Source organism: Oncorhynchus keta, chromosome 13, assembly GCF_023373465.1.
Source record: "Oncorhynchus keta strain PuntledgeMale-10-30-2019 chromosome 13, Oket_V2, whole genome shotgun sequence".
Lineage (NCBI taxonomy): Eukaryota > Metazoa > Chordata > Actinopteri > Salmoniformes > Salmonidae > Oncorhynchus > Oncorhynchus keta.
Window position 1 is genome coordinate 30,562,714 of NC_068433.1, and position 21,326 is coordinate 30,584,039.

Sequence of the window (21,326 nt, forward strand, 5' to 3'; positions counted from 1 at the left end):
TTCTGATCTTAGGCTTGTGTGCGGCTGCTCAACCATGGAAACCCATTTCATGAAGCTCCCAACGAACAGTTATTGTGCTGATGTTGCTTCCAGAGGTGGTTTGGAACTCTGTAGTGAATGTTGCAATCGAAGATAGGACATAGCTACGCGCTTCAGCAGTCCCGTTCTGTGAGCTTGTGTAGCCTACCACTTCGCGGCTGAGCAGTTGTTGCTCCTAGACGTTTACACTTCACAATAACAGCACTTAGTTTACCGGGGCATCTCTAGCAGGGCAGAAATTTGGTGAACTGACTTGTTGGAAAGGTAGGCCTCCTATGACGGTGCCACATTGAAAGTCACTGAGCTGTTCAGTAAGGCCATTCTACTGCCAATGTTTGTCTATGGAGATTGCATGCCTGTGTGCTTGATTTTATACACCCGTCAGCAACGGGTGTGAGGGAAATAGCCAAATCCCATAATTTGAAGCGGTGTCCATACTTTTGTATAAAAAAAAATATATATATATATATATATATATATATATATAGTGTGTTACAATGAGTGCTAAAAAAAGAATCCCACCTACACACACACTTAACTTTTTCTACTAGCAGGCCTTGCCGATAACTACCTTGAGGACAAATGTACTTACTAGGACAAAGAAATGTGGTTGTCTCCCCTAACCATCTTAAGATGAATGCACAAAGTCGTGCTGGATAAGAGCATCAGCTAAATGACGTAAATGTAAAATGTAAATACTCATCCCCAGTGTGGTCAAGGACAGGTGAAAAACCACAAATAAGTACCCCCAGTCACACCTAACTGGTTATCTACCCCTCCCCCTTGCCTCTGAAGCTTAGTGTGGCCTGATGTCCCAAAGGGGACGATGACGATTAACCAACTACGGGTTTACTAAGGACGGGTTAACTAAAGATTAAGGAAGTTGCCTTTCTTTTACACAATTTAGATTACTTTTTTGGTCACATTATTATCACGTGTCAATTGTAATTGTTCTCGTACTAATTTGTTCGGTTAGGTGGCGGAGAATGCAGCCAGCCAACTCGGAAGTGAACCATGTAGCACAATAAATGGTTTATCAATTTCATAATAATTCATAGGTAGCATTGATAGTGACATTTTAATTAACGAAATGGACAGAAATAGTTCCTTTTCAATTTTATTACCCAAACAAAGAAAATCTGGATTTTGTTTTATTAACAATACAACAGTCTACCTATCCAGGATGAACAAAAAGAGAGAGGATAGGAAGGGAGAGGGTAGGAAAGGAGGGAAGGGAAAGCGACAGTGTGGGGTTTGTGAGTGTGTCTGTGTGTGTCGGTCTGTACAAACCCCCATTAAAAAAAAGGAATTGGAAAACTGAATATTGATATCTGCCCTCCAAAAATGAACATAAATCTTTCAACAAATAAAATGCGTCCAAGAAGATAAAAGAGCAAGGGAATAGATGGATTGTGACAGAGCGATGGGGAAGGAGGAAAGGGAGTATTCTTAGTTTTCACAAAGTCTTATAAAACGCTTGGCAGAAGATACTGTATATCATCGTCACTGCTTACTAGATCTATTAGTTCAGAAACAGTTTACCAGAAAACCAATGGTTTGCAATAAAAAAAACGTTCAACACACACATATGTACCTGGCCCCTGAAAACAGGAGAGTTAGTTGCCAAAGGAAAGGAAGGAGGAATGAAGGAAGGAAGAGAACAAAATAAAAAAGATGGATGGAGTTTGTCGGTTGCCAGGTACGATATGCCCATTTTAATCAAGACACTCAATGCCTAATACAAACGCATGGGGGTGCTACCTCTATATACACATTGTATAGTGTGTGTGTGTGTATGTATTTTTGTTTGAAAGAAAGATGAAGAGGAGTGACAGAGCGAAGATGAATGGGAGGAGAGGGTGATCGAATTGACAATGTTTTGGCAGTGTGTGTGTGTGTGTGTGTGTGCGTGTCTGGTGGTGTTATCGTTCAGTGGCGCCGTTTCTTCTTGCTGCTGGGGGGTGGGGCTGACGAGCGGCCCTTTCTCTTCCTATTGGCCGACGAGGTCTCCTCCGCGTCCTCATAGTGAGACTCTTTGTCCGCTGAGGGAGAGGAGGAAGAGGGAGATGTGTCAATACCAAACAATTTGCAACCGATTTCACAGCCCCTTTTCATTATGTGAAGTGTGTCAACGACAAACATATAAAAAAAAATTTAAAGGTCAAAAGTGTCACGGGTCGTTGAATGAAGAATTTCCAATTCACATCAAATAGCTAAGTATTATTTTCCGGTATTTCTCAGGCTTTTCTATACCAGGGACAAGCAAGCAATAGTACCTCTTGCTTCAGGAATGGTAAGCTATGATTCTCTCCTTGGGGGACCGCTTACATTAAAATGGGCATGTAAGTAAAGTAGACTCACCTTTCCTGGCCTCCTCTTCCAACTCATCCCAGTCTTTACCACTCTCCTCTTCACTGCCCAGCGATGCACTGTAGTCTGAAATATACACACACACAGTACTAAGCCTCTGTATGTGTTTGTATGCGTGTCAGACAGCGAGTCCACGCAAGTGATGTGTGTGCATGTGTGTCAGTAAAATGTGTGCGTATCTCAACATGATGCGTTACCATTACCAGAGTCCTCGCTCTCTGAGTCATAGTCTTCATCACTGTCTTCCTCCTCTGCCTCGCTCTCGTCTGCCGAGGGGTTGAATGTCTCATCTTCCCCCGACTCAGAGTCATCCTCCGCTCCCTCCCCCTGAAAGAGACAGATGTCGAACATCTTCATTTTAACACAACACATGTTCTGTCTTGCAATAATAGCTCAAATCACACACACGCTCCAGTCACACCAGTGTTAATTTCGTCAACAATAACGAAAACACTTTTTTTCTTGATGAAAACTAACGACGATAACAAGATGAGATGCCCTGGATAAAAATAAAAAATAAATCACTTTTCATTTTAGTTGACAAAAATGTAATGAGAATTTAATATGAGACTAATGGACATTCAATTTGACATGAAGCTCCTTTTCATCTGTTTTGTCCAATGATAAGCATTGCATCCCTTTGCAGAATATATAATGCAATCCACTCATTGGCCGAAAACGTCTTTCTGTTGAGCGGGCTGATTGAGAGTTAACCTGGCTCTCCCACACCCACAGCTCCCGGTCACTTCAAATCACTCTCAGACTCTTTTGAAGTGGTGTGCAATTGTAAGGAACTAAGCTCAATTAGAAAACAATGTCTTAAAAAAAAAAAATTGAGGCCATTTTTTGCTCTGATCACATCAAAAGCTCTATTTTGCCATGAGCGCTGTTATTATTAATGTGTGTTGCGGTTGCTTTTTTCCGATTGAAAAAACTGCTGAATAAAGTACCGTATTACTTCTGGCATTGTTGGAAAGCTCATTCTCCCCTTTCAAGGAAATCACTGTTATTTTACCCCCCTCCGACACTTATGAAGGGGAGAAAAATCAAGGCTAAATTGTTTAACCTGTAGGCTTTATATGCTATATGTTTAAATATGGCTGGCATTTGTTACAATTTTTCCAGCTGAGGTCAGCTAAGGTATACGAGGCAATGGTAGGCCAAGTTGGACACGGCTATTTGAAAGTACACATGATGCAAGTACGAGGTCAATATTCATTATTTAATGGAAAAGATGCACTGACTAAAATGTGACCAAAACTAGACCACAATTGTGCAGAGTTTGTGTCACCTGATCACTAAAACGAACGATGGAAGAAATTACTCAAATGTGACTATTAAGACCAAAATATATATTATATATTTTTCTCAAATCAAATTTTATGTCACATGCGCCGAATACAACAAGTGTAGATCTTACCGTGAAATGCTTACTTACAAGCCCTTAACCAAAAGCGCAGTTCAAGAAGAGCTAAGAAAATATTTACGAAATCAAATAAAGGAAAAAATAAAAAGTAACAAAAACGAGGCGATATACAGGGGGTACCGGTACAGAGTCAGTATGCGGAGGTACACGTTAATTGAGGTAATTTGTAAATGTAGGTAGGGGTGAAGTGACTATTTTGAGACGAAGACTAAATCGAAAATAGCTGGCAAAATTATCATTGGCTCGCTCGCTCACAAACACACACTCCCCTCACCTCACTCTCCGGGTCTAAAAAGGACCAGCCTCCCTGTTCAAAGAAGCCCTCTGGATCGTCCACTATAGTCTTCATGATCTTAGTCCAGTTCAGAGACTGGACCCCCTCTGTGTACTTGATATCACAGGAACTGGAGGGAAGACAGCACGGGGGGGGGGGGCAGAGAGAAAGGTTTTTAAAGTAGTTATTCTTTAGGCGAAACACTTGGTTAAACTCTGCTAAAACACAAATATCAATTGAAAATTGAATTCCTTTCCCGAGAAACTCCAAAAAAATCCATTCACCGTTAAAAGGGACAAGACTAAACCATTAAAATATGGCCATAAAGAGACTTATTGTTTTGTGATATTTAGCAGACACTTCAATCCAGAGAGTTTTACCGATGTGCAAACATTTTCTCATTGGTAACCCAAGTGTGAATCAAATCCACGGCTCTAGCATTGTGAGTGGCACACTACCAACAGCCACACGGAACCAATTGACTTACTTGAGCCACTCCTTGATGGGGTCCAGTGAGTTGACGGGCACTGCGTTGATCATGGTGACCTTCTTGCTGTAGTCCTTGTAGACGATGACCACGTCAAAGTTCTTCAGGTGGAACTGAACACGCTCAAAATGAACCAGCTCGACCTCATCCAGAGTCACCACGAACGGAGGCTGGGAAGGAAGAAAACAGGAGGAAAAGAGAAGAACATATGTACTGCTGAATGACCCTTTTAGCCTCAACTTTAACCTACTGAGGATTTGATCTTTAGTAAAATATCTGCCCTAAGGCCTAGCTTTGTTTAAAACACATGGTGGAGAATGCAAGCAGTACTGCTGACAATATCAGTGAAGGTGAATTATTAATATGTGCTGCAGTAGTAGTAGTAGTATTTATATGTGCTGCAGTAGTAGTATTCATATGTGCTGCAGTAGTAGTAGTAGTATTCATATGTGCTGCAGTAGTAGTATTCATATGTGCTGTAATAGTAGTATTCATATGTGCTGTAATAGTAGTAGTACATTTACATTTAAGTCATTTAGCAGACGCTCTTATCCAGAGTAGTATTCATATGTGCTGTAATAGTAGTAGTAGCATTCATATGTGCTGCAGTAGTAGTAGCATTCATATGTGCTGCAGTAGTAGTAGCATTCATATGTGCTGCAGTAGTAGTAGCATTCATATGTGCTGCAGTAGTAGTAGCATTCATATGTGCTGCAGTAGTAGTAGTATTCATATGTGCTGCAGTAGTAGTAGTATTCATATGTGCTGCAGTAGTAGTAGTATTCATATGTGCTGCAGTAGTAGTATTCATATGTGCTGCAGTAGTAGTATTCATATGTGCTGTAGTATTCATATGTGCTGTAATAGTAGTAGTATACATATGTGTTGTAATAGTAGTAGTATTCATATGTGCTGCAGTTGTAGTAGTATTCATATGTGCTGTAATAGTAGTAGTATTCATATGTGCTGTAGTAGTAGTAGTATTCATATGTGCTGCAGTTGTAGTAGTATTCATATGTGCTGTAATAGTAGCAGTATTCATATGTGCTGTAGTAGTAGTAGTATTCATATGTGCTGCAGTAGTAGTAGTAGTATTCATATGTGCTACAGTAGTAGTATTCATATGTGCTACAGTAGTAGTAGTATTCATATGTGCTGCAGTAGTAGTAGTATTCATATGTGCTGCAGTAGTAGTAGTATTCATATGTGCTGCAGTGGTAGTAGTATTCATATGTGCTGCAGTAGTAGTAGTATTCATATGTGCTGCAGTAGTAGTAGTATTCATATGTGCTGCAGTAGTAGTAGTATTCATATGTGCTGCAGTAGTAGTAGTAGTATTCATATGTGCTACAGTAGTAGTATTCATATGTGCTGCAGTAGTAGTAGTATTCATATGTGCTGCAGTAGTAGTAGTATTCATATGTGCTGCAGTAGTAGTAGTATTCATATGTGCTGCAGTGGTAGTAGTATTCATATGTGCTGCAGTAGTAGTAGTATTCATATGTGCTGCAGTGGTAGTAGTATTCATATGTGCTGCAGTAGTAGTAGTATTCATATGTGCTGTAGTAGTAGTAGTATTCATATTGCTGTAGTAGTAGTATTCATATTGCTGTAGTAGTAGTATTCATATGTGCTGCAGTAGTAGTAGTAGTATTCATATGTGCTGTTGTAGTAGTATTCATGTGCTGTAGTAGTAGTAGTAGTAGTAGTATTCATGTGCTGTAGTAGTATTCATGTGCTGTAGTAGTAGTAGTATTCATGTGTTGTAGTTGTAGTAGTAGTAGTAGTAGTAGGAACTCACCCACTCAGTGGTGTTACACAGGGAGCTGGATGTGGGCTGCAGCAGGCAGGTACTCCTGTAGGGGGCACCCTGGAACCTGAACACACACAACCATTCAGTTAATGTCCTCAACAAGTCTGATATTCTTCAAATTTTAACACGGTTCTATACAGTTTATTACCCAACTCCGTGCTTCCCACCCCTAAAGCTAGAACCCTCAATTGAAACAATTAAAGCGGGCATCCTCCTCTGTTTTAGTAAAAAGCTGAGGGGATGGGCCTGGAGAAATGTAAAACACCAACGCTAAGCTAATAACCAAAATTTGAAATAACCAATTGGCCGACATCGGTTCAAGTATTTGAATTGCATTTAGCTTGGTTGTTTTCTGAGCTCAACGCACCATTTCTCTTCAGGACAGATTAATATTATTACTACTACAGCACATGTGAATACTACTACTAATCATAGTTAAGTGCAGAAAACTTGGTCATTAACGACAATGACCAGCTGCCTGTTTTCATTGGTTCTTGCCCAGGCAAGCCTGGGGGGCCGGCAGGCAGACATGTAGAGTAACCACTCTCAAATTCATAAACAGAAGTAAAGATGCAAGGACAGACCATCCAAGATATCAAAATTATAGTTTTAAACAGGGTTTTGAGGCTATACAGTTTGTTTACAAACACTGGAGTAAAACAAGCTTATATTTTAGGTTCTGATGGGGCATATACAAGTAATATGGCTGTAGCACACACGCCCCTTCTCATAGTGCCCTACCCTGCCAATATCCCTCAACTCCTCTCCATAACGATAATAATAATAATAAATGCCATTTTGCTGACACTTTTATCCAAAGCGACTTAGCCACGTGTGCATACATTTGAAGTCCATTTTACTCCATCCCTCTCTTACCCATACACTTAGACGACTGCCAGCTGGAGTGTGATTTAAAAAAGGAATAAATCCAAGGTTGGCGATTTACTGCCTCCTGCAGTTTATGGAATGTTTGCTCACAAGTATAATTAATTGGCTGACCCCAATAGAAAGTCACACCCAGTTCACTACTTTAAAATGGTGGAAGTCCTCAATGGCAATTCGTCCATGCAAAAAAGGAGTTATTTCCAAGCAGCGATGTCATCACTCTACGCTCTTACCCGAGGTCCCGGAAGGGCACTTCGAACTCCAGCTCCTCCTTGGTGAGGGTCTCCACCTTCTCGATGAAGTTCTTGAAGGCAGACTTGAGCTTGTGTCTCATCTCCCTCTCCATCTGCTCGGCGTACAGGTCGTCGCGGTCGTGCATGTGCTGGTGCTTGCCCAGGTCTGTGGTGATCTCACCCACCTCTGTGTAGAACTGTACATCCGTGTGACGCTTCTTACCAAACATGATGGCGTTCTGAGGGTGGATAAGTCAAAATGGACGCACAAACACACGCCAAAATTAAGACCCCTCCAAGTGCCACCGGCAAAAGCATAGATCCAAAATACCCACAGCTTGACTACAAAACGCATACGAGATCAGACATGAACTAAGCCAAAGTTTATCACAACACACAAAACACCGGTAGGTACCTTGAGGTGGAAGTGCAACACGATGATCATCTCTCCGTCACAGGGCTGGAAGAGGGAGTGTTTGATGTTGTTGTAGAGGATGTCCACTTTGTCCCCACGGACGGACGTGAAGCGGAAACCTAGACAGACGCACGTTATTTACCAGGTGCGTTGATTAGTAGTATTCATGTGCTGTAGTAGTAGCAGTAGTAGTATTATTATTCATATGTGCTGTAGTAGTAGTATTATTATTCATATGTGCTGTAGTAGTAGTATTCATATGTGCTGTAGTAGTAGCAGTAGTAGTATTATTATTCATATGTGCTGTAGTAGTAGTAGTCATATGTGCTGTAGTAGTAGCAGTAGTAGTATTATTATTCATATGTGCTGTAGTAGTAGTATTATTATTCATATGTGCTGTAGTAGTAGTATTCATATATGCAGTAGTAGTAGCAGTAGTAGTATTATTATTCATATGTGCTGTAGTAGTAGTAGTCATATGTGCTGTAGTAGTAGCAGTAGTAGTATTATTATTATTCATATGTGCTGTAGTAGTAGTAGTAGTAGTATTCATATGTGCTGCAGTAGTAGTAATAGTATTCATATGTGCTGCAGTGGTAGACTACATTCATGTAGTCTTTTACAGCAACTATCTGATCTGGGGAAAAAAATATATACAAAATAAATACAAAAAACGTTCCCTTACTACTCTCCTCCACTCCCTTGATCATAGAGTTCCAATTATACATAAACTCGTGCTCAAAGTCTCTTGGAGGGACTCACAATTACATTGTAATTTGAACTCTGCTCCTTTCCTCACCATTGGTATGGGCCTCCAGCGACCCCTGCATCCTCTTCTGGGCGATGTTGGGCCTGATGTAGAGGTCTTTGAGTTTGGGGTTGGAGCGGTTCAGGTTGATGACCAGCGAGTCCTGCTTGACGATGCCCTCCTTCTCCTTCTCCTCAGCCTCCCGGGTCTTGTAGCGCTTCTGCACCTCCTTGATGATGCGGAAAGCATTCTGGAGGTTGGTGGACGGGACCGTTGGGTCACCTGGCGCCTTGAGGTTCGACGCCCGGTACGTACTGCACGGGGGGGCAACGGTTAGACATAGCAGCAGCTGGACACAAAGACGAACACATCAAATACACGTATGTACACACAGGGTCTACCCTACCACCTGCTTTATATTTGACAGCAGTGAAACCTACAGTAAGTGGGCGCACACAAAAATGTTTAATTTCCTCTTACATTTCTTTGACGAAGGTGGCGTCAGGGTTGGGGAAAATGTTGCCCTCGTTGCGTCCCAGAGAGCTGCCGGGAACGTAGAAGTTTATCCTCAGGTAGGTCCAGTCTCCTTCCACTGACGAACTGATGTTCTACACACACACACACACACACACACAAACGTGGAGAGACGGACACAGAAATGCAAAATTTTACCTCAGATAGGTGTCGTCTCAAATTCGGTCGAATTGTGCGATTGTGTGAAAAGAGGTCACAGGAATCCAAATATGCATTTTGTGAGTGAATGAGTGAGTGCACGATATTAGAGTGTGTGTCAGGTACCTTGATGGTAGCGATGTGGAAAGGGGTGGCGATGCCGAAGACGGGCATGACGACAGTCTCGTATTTCTTATCGATGAAGATCTTCATATCTCGAATGTCTTTCTCTCGAGGCATCTGAGAGCCGTTCTTGTAGGAGACATTGGACTTTCTGGACCTAGAGGACAAAGACACAGGGAAATACTTAATTTAATCATTCAATTCATTTGGTACTGCCACACATTTTTGGAAAGTGCATTTACATAAAAACGGAGAAAGTGAAATCATTAATAATTTAATATAAATCATTAATTAAAAACATGCTTTTAGACAGTCTGAAGCACACACAGACTTTGTTCAGAAAAGTCTAAACACAAATGTTCTACCATAGGCCATTTAGACAAACAAAACACCATATAAATCCCCATAACATAATTCCCATCCCCATTTTTCAATCTCTCCCCAATTATACACATTCTACCACCTCTCAACGCTCCATTCCACTCCTTTATTAACTAACCAGCAATCATCCCATTTCCCTCCTTCCAAACATCATTCCATCACCTCCACTCCTCTTTTCCCCTCGTTCACTCACTTCTGGACCTGTTGCTCTCCTTTCTGTTCCGTCAGACGTCGCTTGGCCTCCTCGTTCACCTGATTGGCCAGCTCCTTTTGGTGAGCCCGCCTCTTCTCCTCCGCCGTCATCTCGTTCTGACCAATCAAATAACAGTGTTCCCTCACATTCTGACCAATCAAACAGCCTTCACCTCATACACACAAACTGAGATGGTTTAAGTACAGTGAATTTCTCTCAAGAACACAGACAAACACAAACACACCCTAGTCCTGTCCTGAAGTAAAGCTTGTCCACGCGCTCCCTTCCCCAGTAGCTCCTCTGCATCGTCTGCATCTTCCTCCTCATCCTCTTCCTCATCGTTCTGAAGAGAACAAACAGTGTTTTATAGATACTCTGTTTTGATAAAGGATTTTTTTTTTTTTTTTTTAAGTGTAAGATAGCATGTCAACGCAACAGTTTCAGAGGGCATAGAGCCCTAAAAGAAACATTTTAATATATGAAATAGATGTGCATCTTTCAGGGTTGGAGAGGGACAGAGTGAAACAAGAATCCGAGAGAGACGGTGGTCATCTTTCGTACCTTTAGGAAAATTCCAACGTTCTTTAACTTCTTCTTGACCGGTGTGAGAACTGTGGCTGGATCATCCTACAAGATACGCAGACATTTTAAATGCACACACACAGAATGTTTGGACTGTTTTTTTTTGTTTACTACTGTCAATGTGCTTATATCAAAAATTATATTGACAGAACTAGACGTTTGACTCTGTAAAGACTTTGCAAAAATTAAACAAAAGTGTGTGTCCCGGTTTTACTATACTTCTGAGTACCAGAGGTCCTCACAAGAATAGTAAACCAAGGGAAATTATAACAAGTGAGGATATGTTGCCGGTCCTCACAAAAACAGCTATTTTAAGATTAGAGGTTAGGTTTAGAGGTTAGGTTTAGGGGTTGGGGTTAGGAATTAAGGAAAATAGTATTTTAAATGGGAATCAATTGTTGGTCCACAAATAGTCCTTACAAACGTGTGTGTGACCCCTACTTTGTCGAGTTGTACAGAGTCCTATGAACAGGGCATATTTCTGCTCCTTTTCCCTCTCATTCCTCCATCCCACCCAGCCTTATCTCTCGATGATCTTCAGTCTCCTATGAACAGAGCGTTTTTCTTCTGCCCCCCTCTCTTCTACCTCGTTGATCTGTACAGAGTCTCCTATGAACAGGGCATATTTCATCTGCGCCTTCCCCCCCCACATCTCTCTCGCCTCTACCTCGTTGATCTGTACAGAGTCTCCTATGAACAGGGCATATTTTATCTGCCCCCTACCTCGTTGATCTGTACAGAGTCTCCTATGAACAGGGCGTATTTCTTCTGCTCCTCCTTCTTCCCCTCCTTATTCACCAGGTCAGCGAAACCCAGGCTGATGCTCAGTACCATACCTAAAAACACACACACAGTAACTCACAGTTATGAAAGCGTCCGCTCTACACACACACACACACACCACTTAAAATTGCCTCTGTCTGAGACACACAACCGTGCCTACAAAGTAACCTACTCCGTAAGACAGTACAGTGACTTGTTTTCTCACCTTTCTTCAGTTTGTACTGGTTCTTGCTGTTCAGGACCAGGGAGCCCTCTCTGAACTCTATCCCCATGGCAAACCTACAACAGGAGGAGAGAGAGGGGCCGCACAATAAACACACGGGCCCATGGGGAGCAGAAGTGAAGAACGAGAGAGAGAGAGAGAGCGTCGCGGCGCGGCGTCCTACCCGAGGTTCTTGGTGAGTTTGGCCGCCAGGTCTGGTTTCTCCTTCTTAACGTAGTTCAGCACGGCGCTGTACGCGTCGCAGATTTTCACACCTACAAAAGAACAAGAAGGTTAAGAAGAAAAAAGGGGTCCGGTTACAGCAACCACGTGTACCCTATCCCACAAACACACTCCCTCTCATCCACAGCCCTCTCGCCCCTCGGGCAGCTTCAAACTGATGTCCTGCCCCCCCCCCCCATACACACTCTCTCTCCCGCCATCCTTCACCCACCATGTTTCAGCTCTTTGAGCAGCTCCTCCTCCACCTGTAGCAGGAAGCTGTAGTTGTCCTGCATCTCCTGTGGGGGGTCCACCATTAGGGTCCGGACCAGGTTGGCGCAATAGGACTTGTAGCGGATGCCCATGGCACACGTGATGGCCCCGAAGTGCATGTGGTTCTTGTCACTGTCATAGGGAGTTAGAACAGATGTATACAATAATTATAACATGGGGGTATAATGGGTTGATAGAGGTTATACTGTTTTAGAAAAAGGAGTCTGCTGTGACAGGTTATATACAATTTGATACAGTTCCTTGTGTGTCTTTCTGGTCAAGAAAAAGGGGATAAAATGAAAGATTGACGACTTCGCAGCCACAAGTCAGTGAAGCAGCAAACTGCCCGATTGACCTATTACCTGACGACGCTGAACTTGAGGCTGTAATTGCCCCCGCTCTGTATAATAGGGGGGTAACACATCTCCACCGTCGAGGGGTCCACTCCCCCGAGGTACTTCTTCTCCTCGATGGCCTTCTCCACAGACTCCGCCAGCTTACTGTGGCGCACCTTCTGTTTAGGGCACACATAGGGACACACTGTTAAGAAAGGAAAGGAATGGATTCAAAACTATTTGGACGTAAACTGTGAAGCTTACATCTATGTTTGCTGTATGATGTTCTCTCAGGCCAGTCTAGCCCGGTTCCAATACTTTGAAAATGCATCCTTTCTTCCTAATTTGAAAGATAGCACTGATCTGACTTGACTCGAGTGGTGAAAGCTGGAGTTGGGCCAGTGATTACTCCATGGGAGAAAGGAAGGTAGGGAGAAAGGAAAGAAGAAAGGAAGGATTTTAAAAGTACTCAAACAGGACCTAGAGCTTCTCTCGTGTCCTTCCCCTTACCTCATCCGCGTCCACGATCTCCATGACCCTCTCCTTGAAGAACTTGGAGTAGACCTCGCTGGTGACGGCTGCAGCTTTCTTCATCAAAGCCAGCTCCCCATCCTCCTTCACAGCCATGGTGTAGGCCACTACCGCACTGATGTCCACCTGGGGGGGGTTAAACTGTATGAGGATCCACAAACCAATGAGTAGGTACTTGTGCGTTACACGCAGACGAGCACATCACAGACATATCCATGGGTCGGATTGTCGGCCTGCTAACACACACCCACCCCCCGTCGGCCTGCTAACACCCCCCCCCCCATCATCCCTTCTTCCCTCTCTCCTTTCTCTCACCTTCTCCAGGCCCTCAGCAGTGATCATGTCATTCCAGCTCTTCATGTACTCTCCGGGGAACTTGTCCTTGCTGAACACACCTACAGTCTTGCCCTCCTTACTGGCCCTGATCGCCTCCATCATCTTCTCAAAGTTAGCCTTGTTGCTTTCGTTCTGAGTGGCAAGCAGGCGGGCGGGCGAGAGAGAGAGAGTTATACCAACAGGCTTGAACACACTCATGTGAGCGAGTGAGCACTCACACACAGGCTTTCCCCTCACACAAAAACACAAGCGCTCACAAACATGAGCTGATAAGGTCTCGCTCTCACACAACTTGGCAATTACAAATGGCTATGAGACTTACAACAACCACACGAACTTGATGTGTCACACACTACAAAGGACAGGCATGTCGGGGAAAGATACATCAACACTGACAGCCAATCAGTGATAGACCATGCAGCGTCTACCAAGCGGTGCTTACCTTTTCCCTGACGAGCAGTGTGATTGGTGGAACCCCATTGGCATTCTCGTTGCCCTTGCTGACAGCCACCTGTTTCAGAAACTCCACCTTCTTCTTGCTGGCCAGGAAGATGATCTTAGACTCACAGAACACCATGATGGTGTCGGTCAGCTCATAGCCAAACAGCCATGTCTTCAGAAAAGAGGAAGGGAAGAGAGGAGGAGAAGAGCATACATGTCATTCTCTGAAACGGTCGCTTATGCTGGAGTAGGGCTTGGCGATGTGGCCTAAAAATCATATATAGATTTCTTTTTTTTCCAAACTTATGGTTTAATGTTCCCTCGGAATAAGCTTTGTCGTACAATTAAAGGGTCAAACACACTGCATTTCAAACAGTCAGGAATAACCTAATGAATTCAGGGCGTGCGAAAATTCTACCTCGGCTAAATATAAGCCGTCCACAACCATAAGACCCACTTTTTGTAAACATTTGACCAGAATCATGCATAATGGCCATTCACTAATAATGACTTAAATTCTTGTAAGCAGGCATTTTAGACAATGAACACAGCTCCCGAACAGGTAGCCTAGTGGTCAAGACTGTTGGGCCAGTAACTGAAAGGTTGCCGGTTCGAATCCCCAATTGTTGTGTAGCACGCGCCAGATGACCTAGTTACAGCATGACATTCACAAATAAAAGGTTTGCCAGCTAGATACCCTAGAACTATTAAGTTAAATGTCTAAAATGTGCAAAATGCTCCGCATTTGTGCATTTGGATTGATAGCCAACATGAATGATCTAACTAAGTGCTTAGCTTCTTCCAAAACCAAGCTCTGTTTGGTATCAGCAGAGAATCCCCTACTGGATCAAGAGCCTTGCTGTCTAATATGTGCTTTGTGTGCAGCAAACTGTGCTTTTTTATTTACTTGTATAACTTTGAGCTGGGATGTCTGTCCTGCAAATACTTTAGGTCAGAGACAGGTGAAATGCAACAACCTCTCCCTCAATGTGAGCAAGACAAAGGATCGTGGACTACAGGAAAAGGCGGGCCGAACAGGCCCCCATTAACATCGACGGGGCTGTAGTGGAGCGGGTCGAGAGTTCCAAGTTCCTTGGTGTCCACATCACCAACGAACTATCATGGTCCAGACATACCAATACAGTCGGGAAGAGGGCACGACAAAACCTATTCCCCCTCAGGAGACTGAAAATATTTGGCATGGGTCGCCAGATCCTCAAAAGGTTCTACAGCTGCACCATTGAGAGCATCCTGACAGGTTGCGTCCTCGCCTGGTATGGCAACTACTCGGCGTCTGACCGTAAGGCGCTACAGAGGGTAGTGTGAACGGCCCAATACATCACTGGGGCCAAGCTTCCTGCCATCCAGGACCTATATAATAGGCGGTGCCATAAAATTGTCAGAGACTCCAGTCACCCAAGTTATAGACGGTTTTCTCTGCTACCGCACAGCAAGCAGTACCGGAGCGCCAAGTCTAGGACCAAAAGGCTCCTCAACAGCTTCTACCCTGAAGCCATAAGACTGCAGAACAATTCATAAAACCGCCACCGGACAATTTACAGACAACCCCCCCTTCCTTTTGTACACTGCTGCTATTCGCTGTTCATTATCTAAGCATAGTCACAACACCCCCACCTACATGTACAGATTACCTCAACTAACCTGTACCCCCGCACACTGACTCGGTACCGGTGCCCCCTGTACAATAGCCTCGTTATTGTGTTACTTTTTATTTTAGTCTACTTAGTAAATATGTTCTTCTTCTTCAACTGCACTGTTGGTTAAGGGCTTGTATGTAAGCATTTCACGGTAATGTCTACACTCGTTGTATTCGGCGCATGTTCACATCGTTAGCATTTAGTTAGCATTCTCTATGGGATTTTACATGTAAGCATTGCTACCCTTCGGATTATAAAGGCTCAGCAGGGGTTGGAATTTTTTTTATTTTTAAAACCATTGTGTTCCATGCCGTTATTACAGTACATCCCTGTATGGCACAAAGTTGGTATGAAGGTATGAGAAGCTGGATTCCACCCAAGCCACGTTCAGATACTGAAATCAAATGGCCTGCTTTATTTTTTTAGAATGAGTTGACAATTCATTCTATAAAATGTTTTTAATACTTATTGCATATTTATAAAAGACAGACTTGACAGCTAGTATAACAGTCTTTGGCTAAAATGCTGCTAGCCGTACGTGGTACCGCAATGCCACAAACTTGAGCATACATTTTCCAGAATCAATGTTCAGTGATACTCCCATTTTAGTGGTGTCGGCTCTGAGCGCAATTTGATGAGTTGAGACAAAGGGTATCATTATAAAGGTTAACTTCTCCATTACAGTCAAATGACGTCTCAATGTGTTTCGGTGTCCATATGACCTATTCTGTTGGACTAAATCTCAAATGCAAATAGTGAGTTGAAACAGCTTGTCAGAGAGAAAGTGATCTCTCCATCTCTGTTGTTGCAAGTGGCAGGCGGAGGGGCTTGGTGTGTATGTAAACAGAGAGGAAGAGCCGAAGCGAGAGGTTTCACGCTTGCAAAGAAAAATCGGTCAAAAATAAGCCCTATGCATTAACGGGTTTATTTTAGATCTAAGCTTGTTGCCTGCCTTGCCCGCCGTCGGGACAACGACTACAAATCTTAGGGCAGAGACATGAGCATCTCATCGTTATATACAGATATCTGGTGTAAATGGGAATGTGCAAAGAGCACACAAGGAGCAAAGTTGACGAGACCGAAAAGACGACAAGAGGTCAAACGCTCATTAAAACAAAAAATATTGCAAAAAAAGATCAAGTAGAATTAATCAAGTTATACATCACCCAGCCTTATGCTTGAGTGTAAACTAGCTATATGTCTTCATTAGACAAGTCATAACACACATGTAATGAGCGCACGCACACACGATTTGAAGTCAGACTATGCAACAAGTTGTCAAGGAGACATATTTTCCTGACCGGACCCAAATGACTCCAGGCCCCAGCTCCAGCCTACAATTGGGGTCCAGAGTTTTCCCTGATCAGCTCACACAGTTAGGAATAACTCCAGGATAGGGGTAAGGTTCATGAGTTTTACCTGCAGGGCAGTGGATTTGGCGTATACAATCTCCTCGTCCACACCAACAGAGACCACCATGGCATCCACTTTGCCAAACTCATCTTCTCCTTTCTGATAGAGAAAAATAACAAAATAGATAATTGATTAATAATACAAGAATGTTTTAACATAGATTCTAAGTTAAACAATGAGCAAAAAAGTACAGCTAGCCACAGTTGTGAGTTTTGGTTGACAGTTTGCTGGTTGTTCTTTTTGAGTGCAGGTGTTAAGTACGGAAAAACTGCTAGCAAGCTACAACCTAGCTAGCTAACCAGTTAAGAACAAACTGAAGTTTATAGCCATCTATTGCTATAGATACAGTAGTATCTCAATGTAGCTCAAGAGCAAGTTGCTAGTTAGCTAGCTTGGTTGGCATTCAAATGCAGGGGATGAGCTTAATCATTGCGTGCCCCAAAAATAATAAAAGTGCACTGTGCACGTAACAAATCAACGGCTAGCTATTGCGCTAGCTTGAACATGTCCAGCTTTCTGATGTTCAATAGTTGCAGGTCCGGCACCAGAACGAATCAGTTGGGTGGGCATTGACATTTTTCAAATGGGTTTTATAGTAAAGACATCATTTAACTGTAAAAAATGTATTATGATTTAACGTGGCATGAACACAACTAGTCATGATGTTTTCATCTGATTGTCAAACAAAATCGCTTTAAAAAGCAGGTTACCTTTGAACGTTCAACAAAAATAATTCCAGCATCCGAAGAGTGGCTGAAACGATCTCACCGGAGAAAGCATCCAAAGGAGCTAAACACGCCCCTCTGTTTTACTAGAAATAGCCCATGTATCTGATGCTGTCTGGTCAAAAAGAGTATGACATGCCACACTCTTTTTGTCCACACAGCATCAGGCTACACATTGAGACAGGGGGCCGCTGTTTTGCTCGCTCAGATTTGGGAAGTCGAATGAATGGGCTGTTGCACAGTCACTATGGGCGCTCTTTCTAGAGCCCCTGGTTAAAATTGTGCATAAGAGCATCTCTAAAATGGTTAAACTAGTGAGAAATGTGATTATTGAAAGTAAATAAAGCAAACTCGCATATTTTTTATCATCCAAAATCAGGATAATTATTTTGCCGTGGGCCTCCCTAGTGGCGCAGTGGTCTAAGGCACTGCATCGCAGTGCTAGCTGCAGACCCTGGTTCAATCCCAGGCTGTGTTGCAGCAGGCCGCGAACGGGAGAGCCATGAGGTGGCGCACAATTAGCCCAGCGTTGTCCAGGGAGGGTTTGATCGTCCGGGTTGTCCTTGTCCCATCGCGCTCTAGCGACTCCTGTGGCGGGCAGGGCACAATGCATGCTGACACAGTCGTCAGGTGTATGGTGTTTCTTCCGACACATTGGTGCGGCTGGCTTCCGGGTTAAGCGAGCATTGTCTCAAAAAGCAGTGCAGCTTGATGGGGTCTTGTTTTTGGAGGACGCACGGCTCTTGACCGCCGCCTCTCCCGAGTCCTGTTGATTTTGTCATACTCGCTGGAGGTGGTGGGGGAGTCACAGGACACAACTATAGTTTTATTTCTCAAATGGCACTGATCATTCAGGTGGTCTCTCTAAAAAGTTGCAGGCCACCACAGGAGGTTGGTGGCACCTTAACTGGGGAGGACGGGCTCATGGTATTGGCTCAAGCGGAATGGTATCAAATACATCAAAACACATGACTCTGATGCATTATTATGAGCCATTCTCCTCTCAGCAGCCTCCACTGCTGGCCACACACCAGTCAAACTATCACTTAAATAGAAGCCAACTGTTGTCGTTGTTGATATCGTGATTCGTTGAAGTTAACAGAAAAAGTGGTTTGTTCCCTTTTCTGGTGATGCCAGCCTCCTGAAATCAACATCCGCAATTACAAAAGATAGAAGGCTTATATCTACAACACCTTGTTCTACTTCAGCGTGATATCGAGAGTTCCTCTGTCCAGTGTCTGTTCTTTTGCCCATTTCAATATTTTATTTTTAATTGGCCAGTCTGAGATATGGCATTTACTTTGCAACTCTGCCTAGAAGGCCAGCATCATGGAGTCGCCTCTTCACTGTTGACGTTGAAACTGGTGTTTTACGGGTACTATTTAATGAAGCTGCCAGTTGAGGACTTGTGAGGCGTCTGTTTCTCAAACTAGACACTAATGTATGTGTCCTCTTGCTCAGTGGTGCACCGGGGCCTCCCACTATTTCTATTCTGGTTAGAGCCAGTTTGCGCTGTTCTGTGAAGGGTGTAGTATACAGCGTTGTACGAGATCTTCAGTTTCTTGGCAATTTCTCACATGGAATAGCCTTAATTTCTCAGAACAAAAATAGACTGACGAGTTTCAGAAGAAAGTTCTTTGTTTCTGGCCATTTTGAGCCTGTAATCGAACCCACAAATGCTGATGCTCCAGATACTCAACTAGTCTATTTGAAGGCAAGGTTTATTGCTTCTTTAATAGGAACAGTTTTCAGCTGTGCCAACATAATTGCAAAAGGTTTTCCTAATGATCAATTAGCCTTTTAAAATAATAAACTTGGATTAGATAACACAACGTGCCATTGGAACACAGGAGTGATTGTTGCTGATAATGGGCATCTGTACACCTATGTAGATATTCCATTAAAAATCCACCTTTTCCAGCTACAAGTCATTTACAAAATTAACAATGTCTACACTATATTTCTGATCAATTTGATGTTATTTTGATGGACAAAAAAAAATCTGTTTTTCTTTCAAAAACAAGGACATTTTTAAGTGACCCCAAACTTTTAAACGCAGTTTATATTTAAGTTTTTAATATATCAAACTGTTTCTGCATATTTGGTATTAGGAATATAAATGGGGCTTTCAACATTAATTTCCAATGGGGTATTGTACTTAAAAATCAGGTTTAATAGCTGCTGAATGAGATTTTTAATTTTTATATCCGGATAACTCCAAAAAGGGTTTGCCCTGCCTTCTCATATGCTTTATCTGGGATTGATGTGTCTTTCTTTCAGGGAGTGTCTCAGTCAAAGAAAGTATTCATATTGGAATATTTTATTTGGATGGGCAAGGAGCTACGTTAGGGCGGGCCATGCACCCTAAGGCCCGCCCTGGATAGTTGCTGGCTGGCTAGGTAGCTAGCTAGCATGTTTACTGATGCTAGTTAGGCATGTGAACAAGAAGCAACTAGTTACTGAAGATTACCATGGGATTTTTTGACAATGGTTCTTTGGCATTGTATTTTGGATGTGCAACCCAGAATATGAATTCATAATTTGCTAGCTAGCTAACGCTGGCTAGACTGGCAACGAGCTAAAGTGGTTGTGCCACACAGTGCCAGATACTAGTAAATGACTGTCTGGCTAGCTAGCTACGCGAATGAATAGATAACTTGGTGAATAATATACAATGCAGAATAAGTGGCAATGTTGTAGATATCATTGTTAGGATGTTTAAGATCTCCTGAATGTATTAAATCCACAGTAGTGTTTCATGCATGGAAGTCTACCTATATAATCAAAGTGAGGCCTTCCGCTCATTGTTGGGTGCTTTTTGCGCTTCTGTGCAACACCACCATGGCACTCACTCATGCCGAAAACAAAATCAACCACGCACTTCAAAAACGCGGCTATCCGCCAGTATCAGCATCTAAGCTAGAGCATGATTTTACGAGATTTACCCACAACTATACAAAACAAAATCGTTTCAAAACGTGCCGTTTACCTTCCAATTGCCATATAGGCGCTTGATTCGGCGGTAGTACGCTTCCTTGTCCAAGTTTACCGCCATAGCGAGTCTTCTGCACCTTCAAACTTCAGCTCCTAGCTTCTCAGAGTAGCACAGGCCGGATGAGTGTTTGCTGTTTCACGCACTTTCCACGCCTTGAAACCTCTCTACCAAAAGACACTCTTCCTTCCTCCTCGATGTATGGACGATGGTTACGTTCAATTCTTCCCAAGATGTGCCTCTATGGCTATGTTGCTCAATTTAAAAAATCAACAAATGTTTACATTAAATACACGTTTTGTTAAAAATCGATATTTGAAGTAAAAATGTCAAATTCATAATTTTTCTTGAGATGAATAATTGCATAACATCTAGCTGTTTGTTATCCACACTGGTGCCACGCATAAACGACTCGATTATAATTAATACCCCCCACCTTCTCCGTTTTCTCCTCCTTCTCTCTCCCCCTCCCTCTTCTTGCAGTCTGTCGAGCACTTTACGTGTCAGATAGGTCAATTCCAATACTCAGCCTATATCTGGCAAGCACATTATTTGGATAAAAGAATGAGACATGTTTATTATATAATGGTGCACTAGTTTATATGACACACACGCAATCTTGGTTTGCTCCTGTTTTCCTCTGGACCGCCTGGATTTCTAGCTTTAATCGATGTATAAAAAATAATATCATTGTATTAAATCGTTTGATGGGGTATTCAATTTGGGGCATTTCATGTATATTGTTAGATTGTTACAGTATAATTTTATTGTTTT

At 42.8% G+C, this 21,326-nt stretch overlaps 1 protein-coding gene across 2 annotated transcripts; it reads right to left on the reverse strand.

The window, feature by feature from the left end:
- Positions 1-1,140: 1,140 nt before the first annotated feature.
- Positions 1,141-20,987, reverse strand: LOC118392169 (FACT complex subunit SPT16). Of its 2 annotated transcripts, none has more exons than XM_052459978.1 (24): positions 20,550-20,987; positions 16,842-16,934; positions 13,766-13,936; positions 13,303-13,455; positions 12,967-13,113; positions 12,484-12,635; positions 12,081-12,253; positions 11,811-11,901; positions 11,630-11,703; positions 11,365-11,477; positions 10,621-10,686; positions 10,304-10,402; positions 10,060-10,175; positions 9,489-9,642; positions 9,171-9,298; positions 8,742-9,004; positions 7,943-8,061; positions 7,528-7,766; positions 6,398-6,473; positions 4,597-4,766; positions 4,110-4,239; positions 2,613-2,736; positions 2,401-2,475; positions 1,141-2,081 (listed from the first exon to the last, which is right to left on the reverse strand). In XM_052459978.1, the coding sequence occupies exons 1-24, from the start codon at positions 20,613-20,615 to the stop codon at positions 1,969-1,971; spliced, it is 3,105 nt and encodes a 1,034-aa protein (XP_052315938.1). In that variant the 5' UTR covers positions 20,616-20,987; the 3' UTR covers positions 1,141-1,968. The 2 variants fall into 2 exon arrangements, with proteins under 2 accessions (XP_052315938.1, XP_052315937.1); XM_052459977.1 differs by having other exon boundaries at positions 2,607-2,736; positions 20,550-20,985.
- Between the last annotated feature and the right edge of the window lie 339 nt (positions 20,988-21,326).

Bases quoted from the DNA above. Each gene is read 5' to 3' on its own strand.
- LOC118392169 (XM_052459977.1), bottom strand. From the start codon at position 20,615: ATGGCGGTAAACTTGGACAAGGAAGCGTACTACCGCCGAATCAAGCGC. The intron at 12,254-12,483 runs GTAATAGGTCAA...TCCCTATGACAG, and splicing joins CTCAAGTTCAGCGTCGTCAG to TGACAAGAACCACATGCACT. The intron at 2,737-4,109 runs GTGAGGGGAGTG...TGTCTCTTTCAG, and splicing joins TTTTAGACCCGGAGAGTGAG to GGGGAGGGAGCGGAGGATGA.